General features: G+C 34.1%; 2 protein-coding genes across 3 annotated transcripts; one reads left to right on the top strand and one right to left on the bottom strand.

The window, feature by feature from the left end:
• LOC134705491 (uncharacterized) lies at window positions 1-2,677 on the bottom strand. Of its 2 annotated transcripts, none has more exons than XM_063564209.1 (2): window positions 2,554-2,677; window positions 1-706 (listed from the first exon to the last, which is right to left on the bottom strand). In XM_063564209.1, exon 2 carries the CDS (start codon window positions 693-695, stop codon window positions 57-59), a length of 639 nt encoding a protein of 212 aa, XP_063420279.1. In that variant the 5' UTR covers window positions 696-706; window positions 2,554-2,677; the 3' UTR covers window positions 1-56. The 2 variants fall into 2 exon arrangements, with proteins under 2 accessions (XP_063420279.1, XP_063420281.1); XM_063564211.1 differs by lacking the exon at window positions 2,554-2,677 and adding an exon at window positions 2,086-2,136.
• A 42-nt stretch (window positions 2,678-2,719) lies between these two features.
• LOC134705490 (uncharacterized) lies at window positions 2,720-5,797 on the top strand. The gene has a single exon (XM_063564208.1). It carries the CDS (start codon window positions 2,736-2,738, stop codon window positions 4,713-4,715), a length of 1,980 nt encoding a protein of 659 aa, XP_063420278.1. The 5' UTR covers window positions 2,720-2,735; the 3' UTR covers window positions 4,716-5,797.
• The last annotated feature ends 2,155 nt before the right edge of the window (window positions 5,798-7,952 follow it).

Raw genomic sequence — 7,952 nt, 5'->3', positions numbered from 1 at the left:
TGTCAGTTTTGACTAGAATAATCTTTATTTGAAATCGTTGACAAAATTAAATCACATTAAGGCTGCAGTTTTAGTGGAACGGACAAATATTTGCCCCACTCATCAACAGAATCCATACAAACACATGCATGAACTGCTCCCTGTTTCCCTAGAAACACAGCTCGATCTTTAATTGGATAAACAGGCTGGTGCCAGATGTTGGCATGGATCTGTACACCAAAAGATCCATCAAAATAAAATGCCTTAAAATCTTCTGGTTTAATATCGTCAGACGGTAAGGCTAATAAAGCAATGAATGGTTCTTTGTCTCGTGGAAAAAATATCTGACCGCCATCTGGGTGATAATTTGCTTCCCTCACCAGCACGTGGGTTCGGTTATCAAAAGAAACACCAGTTGGCAGACGACCAGTGACGTAATTGCCGCCTACAGCATTATTTATTGCTTTACAAACATCTCCCTCCCATTCATAAACAAAATCCCCGCTCACTATGCCACCCATAGCACCAGTTCCTGGATATAACTTCCGCCATCCACTCACAGGCCAGGGGGTTATTTCAACTTCCTCCTTTTCAAAATCTGTAACAATTGTCCCGTAACCTTTTAAGGTATTCTCGTCTGCAACCACCAATGAAACTTGATAGGGATCCCCGTATTTAGGATCAAGTGCCTCATCATAGCTTGCATATCCACTCATCTTTGGCCTCTCTGAAATTAAACAAATTAAAGTCATCATTGCGATGCATGAATAAAATATTCTAATTACACAAATTCATAGGCATTCAATTTATGTAGCAACTTATTTATTATTAAGTTGTTACATGTAAATTAAATAACATCATTTAACGACTTCTTTCGTGTCTTTTGTTCGGTAGTTATCCCGTATGCTGAAAGACCCGAGGCGTTTTGACTTTGTATGATGTTTAAATATATGGTCAATAATTTTTAAAATCATGTTGAAACTGTAAATAGAAAGTATTGGTTGAGCGAATGCTACGCTATCTGTTGTGGAAACCAGCTCTTCTGAGCAGTCTTTACATGAGCTTTATTTGTTTTTCTAACCAAATTAATGAGTTTTTTGTTTATGGAATTAGAATAAAACAGCAACGATACATGACACTGATGCTTGTAGCTATGATTTAAAGCTACTGGAAAAGGTATGGATGCAGGCGTCACTGATGATTAATGTAGACATAACGCGCGTCCGATGAATCAAATGGCAAGCCTGGTGTCTTTGGTAAGTGTTTTTTTATTACGTTTTTCATTGAAGTTCGTGTTGCTCAAGCGTTAGTTTCCTGTTTTGCGTTTTGTGGATTGTTTATAGTTGTTTGTCTGTTCGATAATTTGCAATGGTATTTAATTGTCATGTCTGTCTTCGATTTAGGATTTTATAACATCTCTATTTGGTTTATGCTTTAATTTTTATTTTCCGAAAGTTCGTGTTTTTCTCTTACTGTTATTTAATGACATCTTTACACTTAATCCATAGAATGTTGGGTGTGTATTGATTGATACTCTAGTCTTATACACATGTATTTTGTTTGTTTTAAATGGCTATGTTGCTTTTAGTGAATGCGAGTTTTACAGTTTTTGCTATTGGTAATAGTAATATAACCCAAATAGACTACGGGTGCGGGAGTTTCTCGCTACATTGAAGACCCATTGGTGGCCTTCGGCTGTTTTCTGCTCTATGGTCAAGTTGTTGTCGCTTTGACCCATTCCCCATTTTCTTTCTCAATTTTATTTGGGTTATATTTTATTGTCTGTATTTAACCCTGTGTATGCTGGTTGACGTACACACGTACAGTTGTTCATCGTTGCTGAATTATGCAACTTTTCGTTAATTGCAGATTATCCACGTAAAAGTAGGGATAAAAGGGTAAAGACATCTAGCTAAATACAGACATCCCCTATAGTTCAAAACGGACTTCCATACATTTTTATTAGAACCAGAAAACAAAAATGTGTCCGACTCTAATTGCTTTTAGCGCAACCAGCTTTACATAGTAAAACTAAATATATATAATGGCACGGATAACAAAGCAAACCCGAGAAGGAATATAAAATAACAACAAACAAATACTAACCAAGGTCGATAGGTTCAAAGGTAGAAATTATCAGTTGGAAGTATGGGTGGGCTATCGTGTCACTTCAGCTTACAGTTAAATCCATTGGTTATTTATGATCATTTATAACAAAATTTAAAAGTAAAATCACGCCGATTTCAAAAGAACTGGAAGAATTCTGGATAGCAGCGTAAAACTAAATAAAGAACCCATTTGAAAGTTTAGCAATGTCGACAGGTATTTTAATACAAGTTTAAAATAATTCCCTCAACTCCCATATCGATGTATTAAAACAAAACTCAACAAATAAGTAATGATAATCATATTTGGCATACATACATATCGGATTAAATATATGTCTTAAACAATTTTTCCACATTCATTCTAAATCGACATCAAATTCAGAAATCTGGCCTTATCTGAAAAATAATCATAATAATAGTAAATTATTTACTTAACGATGGTAACTCATTTAACATAAAGACTTACATCTTGTATTTCATAAGGTATAACTTGAAACACGTACACAAATAATCAGGTGGCATTGAATCACGCACAAAAAAGTATTCATGTATACATTTTACTAATATTGCTTATCTAAATATAAAGTACGTTGATCACATGACTTAAATTATATATTACAGGAAGTGAAAAAGAAAGTTAAAACAGTTATGGCTGTGTCTAAACCATTACACGAGAACTCAGAAATGTTATCTTGTCCAATTTGCTCTGAAACATTCAAGTCACCGAAAATACTTCCATGCTTACATACATTTTGTGAACCATGCATACACGAGTTTATTCTATCTATAGGACGCAAAAAGGACAACAAAATATCAGAGTTTGCATGTCCAATATGTAGGACAATAGTGATACCATTAAATCCCGAAGAGTCCATTGACAAATGGACGAGTAAATTGCAGGACAATGCTACAATAGCAACAATGATTGCATTATCAACAGGAGATAAAACACAGGAGTGTCATGCTTGTAAACGATCGAATGAAAAATCTGATGCTACATTTTGGTGTAAGATATGCGAAGAAGCTCTATGCAACAAGTGCAATCAAATGCACAGCAGAATGAAACTGTCATACACACATGCTGTCGTCAAGATTGAAGAATATGGCCAAAGTACAAATGGTATAGATTTAAATGGTATTTCACAACACTGTCACATGCATCCTTCAAAGGAACTTGAAATATTCTGTTGTGGTCATAAGAAACTATGTTGTGTTTTGTGTCTAATCACCAAACATATAGAATGTAAAGAACTAAAATCAATTGCAGACGGTTTTGGTGAGAACAATGATTTTGAAGCTTTTCCAGAAAAACTAGGAAAAATGAAAGACGCGACAAAAAAACTTATGGCGGAGAAAGAACAACATAAGTCCGATTTTATTAGAAGTACAGAGACCGTTGAAGAAGAAGCAGCAAAAATTGCTGAAATGATGAAATGTAGTATAGATAATTTATTTGAAATGTTCAAAAAGCAATTACATATATTTCGTGACGAACAGAACACTAATCATAATGTTCGTCTACGTTTATTGGAACAATTTGTTAAAAGTCTCGAACACTGGATGAGGGTAACGAAGGTTGTGAAGGACGAAGGGTCCAACACACAGTTGTTCGCTCATGTAGAGACAATGAGAAGCCAAATTAAATCGAGTATCGTGAAACTTCGTAAAACATTTCAGAATGAGAATCTTATCACTCTCAATCTTAAACGCAGTGAAATAGTTGAACAGTTACAAACTGCAGAGATACTAACCACATTAGAACAAACAAAAGAACTCCTAGTGGATCAGACTAGTGATATTTTCAAATTGTGTAAAGAATTGGGTGTATTTACCTGCTATACATTTGAAGAGCTCAGTTTAAGGAAGGTCAACACATTTTATTTAAAAGGCTCAGATATTGGGTGTGGCATATCTATTGGTGATGAATACATAGTAGTTGGAGATAGAACGAATGAGAAAAAATTGCACATGCTTGATAAACATACCGGCACCATTATAGATTCGAAGGTGTTAACTGGTAACGTGAAACGTTTGTGTTATGATTTCGAGTTCAATCAAGTTTTTATTTCTTGCTATGGGCAAAGACTTGTTGTTGCCACAATACATGGAAATACAATTAAAACGCCACAGAAAATCGCGTTTGAAAAGGAATTTGTTGGAGCATTATTTTCTCATAACCACTCTATATTCCTGGTTGGGGACAATGCAGTTAGAAAATTTGCTAAAACATTTAATCCAAACAATTTAGGAAAACTGACACATTGTTTTTCAACGAACACTGAAAGCGGGTTAAACGGTATGAATATACTTGACGATAACATCATTTTTACAACAAAAGACAAAGAAATCAAACGTGCGACATTAGAAGGTAAAACTGTATATTGCTATAAAAACGAAAAAATTGTGACACCGGAGTGTCTGGCTGTGTTACCATCTGGATTGGTCCTATTCATTGATAGACTTAACAACGGTTCGTTACATGTACTATCTGCTGGTGGTACAAAGCATAGAACATTGCTAGAAAAGTTTGAGAAGATTGAAAATCCAATGGATATGTGGCTAGATGTAGATGAAGAAACTGTATACATAGCTGGAGAAGAGTATATCGAAGTGTACTCTCTCTATTAGTCATGTTTGTTGTAACTGGATTGTAGTATATTAATGTACTTATATTTAAAGTGTGTTGTTTTATGCATTTACTTGTATCCATGTTACATGTGAAGATGCCACTGTACTAATTAGTTTTCGTGTTAGCCTGATAAGACTAACATGATATATGGGGTTTTCGTTAATGAAACAGGAAACCCAAATACAACAAAACCAGACGAGAAGATATGTATAATAGATCAACAGACGGTCTTCAATGTTATGCAAGTGTCTATATTACTACATATATCACGTATACCACAAAACTGGTCTTCGTCTTGATATTTTTCCGTACATCTTAAGGTTTTAATTCAGTTTTCCTTGCTGTGACATGGGACAGTCTTTTATTTTAGTTCAAAGTCATACATTTTAGATAAAAGGCACCACATAGCTAGCTGCATTTAGAAAAAGAGAAATGATAACTAGGTATATGCTGAACAATGTGGTTTACCGGTTATTACCTTTAAATGGACATCTATGAGAAAACCATGCAGATGGTGCTCCATGCAAAGTTGTTTGATTTTGATAATAGTATGATACTTTAGATGTTTCCCGGTAATAAGTATAACCGGTTATAGCTATTGTATAAACAGATGAAAAACCAACAGAAGTGGGAAATCCATATTCATATCTTAGTCAAGACATTAAAAAATTAAAAGATTTTTTTGTGATATTTTATATTTTTTTGCCTCCTTTGGTTCAATTGATAAAAATGATTATAACATCTTATTAAAGCTTGCTCAAAGGGTAAATTGATCAAAGCGTTCTTGTGTAATTCAGAAATGTACACCAAATGAAGTAATTACATGTTTACGTACCTATATATGTATATAGAGATAACAAAACAGACACCACAGAAATATCAAACTTTACCAAAAGCTAAAAAAAATCTGAAGAACAAGACAAGTTAAATTTGTGATTCATGCGATGTTTAGATTCGACTATTCCTTTTTGTTAGATTTTTCTCGACTTATTAAAAAACAAAGTTTTTTCAACTTCATTCAGATACACTATTTTCTACATATATTCTGAAACATTTGTTTTTTCTCTCAATAAGTTTTGAATCAACCAATTGATATAAATAAAAAAGATGCCTTCCGCTAAAGAGTAATGGGTTATACCTTGACTATAGTCCATGTAAAAAAAACCAACTAAACTTTATAAATTTCAAGCATTATAAGCACTTCTCTGGTTTTATCCTCATCAGGAACGCTAAAATCAGCATATTTGAAAGCCGAAGATCATATCACAAGAACCGAAACAGTTGAAGAGCTAATTAACCAAAAATAATATAAAACTAATAGCCAGATTCCTCAAGGATCAACATTTTTTGTACATTAATTAGGCCGTTAGTTTCCTCGTTTGAATTGTTTTACATTTGTAATTTCGAGGCCTCTATTTATTCACAATATCCGTTCTTTCTTATAGGTTAATAAATTAGATATTTTTTGTAAAACGAAAATTAATAGATTACTGTCATAATTGACAGCCGTATTGTGTCATTTTGTGATCACTCATTTTAAGTGTTCATGTGAACAAGACTATAATAAACTCTGCTATATATATTATGTTTTCCCGTTTTAATTGTACGTTTAAAAACAATATTAAAGGTCCAACATTTCCCCTTAAATTGGTTAGTATATTTCAATACTAAAAAAGACAATTTTAAAAATAGTATTGATTGATTGATTGTTAGTTGCTTAACGTCCAGTGGCAAATATTTCAATCATATTCAGGACGAGAACAAATTCACAATAAATACAATGGGTAGGTCTTGTCATAATAGAGGCCATTTGGGATGATGGTCGGAGTTTGGACTGCCACAGGATAATGAGGGTATATTGGATAGGGAAAGAAATTTTGCCTTGCAACAGGCCAACTACGGGTCCTCAAAGAGTTGTTGCAAGGGTTCTTAACGAGCAAAGAGCGTGGCACTATCTTTACACGAGACATCAGATTTAACGTCTTCATTCTGACCGGACATTACTGCGGACTTAATACATCCCGCAAAGCCAAAACGGACGCCCCACTTTTTTTTACTGCCGGTCGGGAGAAGACCAAGTGACCATATTTCTATTCCCCAATCACCCTAAAAATAGTATTGAGAATGGTCTTATCGGTATGCGCGTTTGAAGATGTTTTAAAGTCATATAATACTTCAAATTAAAAAAATAAGTTGTCTTGAAAATGTGATAATTTTACTTAAATGACAAGTTTCACTAGTAAAATTGAGAAAGGAAATGGTGAATATGTCAAAGCGACAACCACCCGACCATAGAGCAAACAACAGCCGAAGGCAACCAATGGGTCTTCAATGTAGCGAGAATTCCCGCACCCGTAGGTGTCCTTCAGCTGGCCCCTAAACTATGCATAATAGTACAGTGATAATGGACGTCATACTAAACTCCGAATTATACACAAGAAACTAAAATTTAAAATCATAAAAGACTTACAAAGGCCAGAGGCTCCTGACTTGGGACAGGTGCAAAATTGCGGCGGGGTTAAACATGTTTATGAGATCTCAACCCTCCCCCTATACCTCTAGCCAATGTAGAAAAGTAAAAGAATAACAATACGCACATTAAAATTCAGTTCAAGAGAAGTCCGAGTCCGATGTCAAAAGATGTAACAAAAGAAAATAAATAAAATGACAATAATACATAAATAACAACAGACTACTAGCAGTTAACTGACATGCCAGCTCCAGACCTCAATTAAACTGATTGAAAGATTATGTCTTCATCATATGAATATCAGGTACAATCCCTCCCGTTAGGGGTTTAGTATCATACTATCATAACATATATGAGAAGAACATAACCCGTGTCATGCCAACAACTGTTTTTTTTAGAAATAAATGTGTTTAGTTCCGATGCAAAGACCCTATCAGTGAATCAATGTTAAAGCCAAAATATGCAATCTTTAAAGACCTGACAACAGTATCGTAACTATATCCCCTTTTAATAAGTCTATTTAAAGGTTTTGTTAGTTTCTGAGGAGAATACTGACATTTTTGTGCTTTATAAAGAATATTTCCATAAAATTTTGGATATGAAATACCTGAACGTATAAGATGTCTGCATGTTGAGTTATATTTACGAATTATTTCCTTATACCGGTGATACAATTTAGTAAATGTTTTGACCAGTTTGTGATATCGAAAACCCTGGTGTAATAATTTTTCAGTAATACATAAATTTCTCTCGCTAAAATCTAATA

This window comes from Mytilus trossulus, chromosome 2 (genome assembly GCF_036588685.1).
Source record: "Mytilus trossulus isolate FHL-02 chromosome 2, PNRI_Mtr1.1.1.hap1, whole genome shotgun sequence".
In the NCBI taxonomy this organism is placed as follows: Eukaryota; Metazoa; Mollusca; class Bivalvia; order Mytilida; family Mytilidae; genus Mytilus; species Mytilus trossulus.
The sequence above is the reverse complement of the archived record's forward strand: the minus strand, read 5'-3'. Positions and strand labels throughout refer to the sequence as shown.

Excerpts from the sequence above, each read along its gene's own strand:
- LOC134705491 (XM_063564209.1), bottom strand. The coding sequence starts at position 695 with ATGAGTGGATATGCAAGCTATGATGAGGCACTTGATCCTAAATACGGG.
- LOC134705490 (XM_063564208.1), top strand. The coding sequence starts at position 2,736 with ATGGCTGTGTCTAAACCATTACACGAGAACTCAGAAATGTTATCTTGT.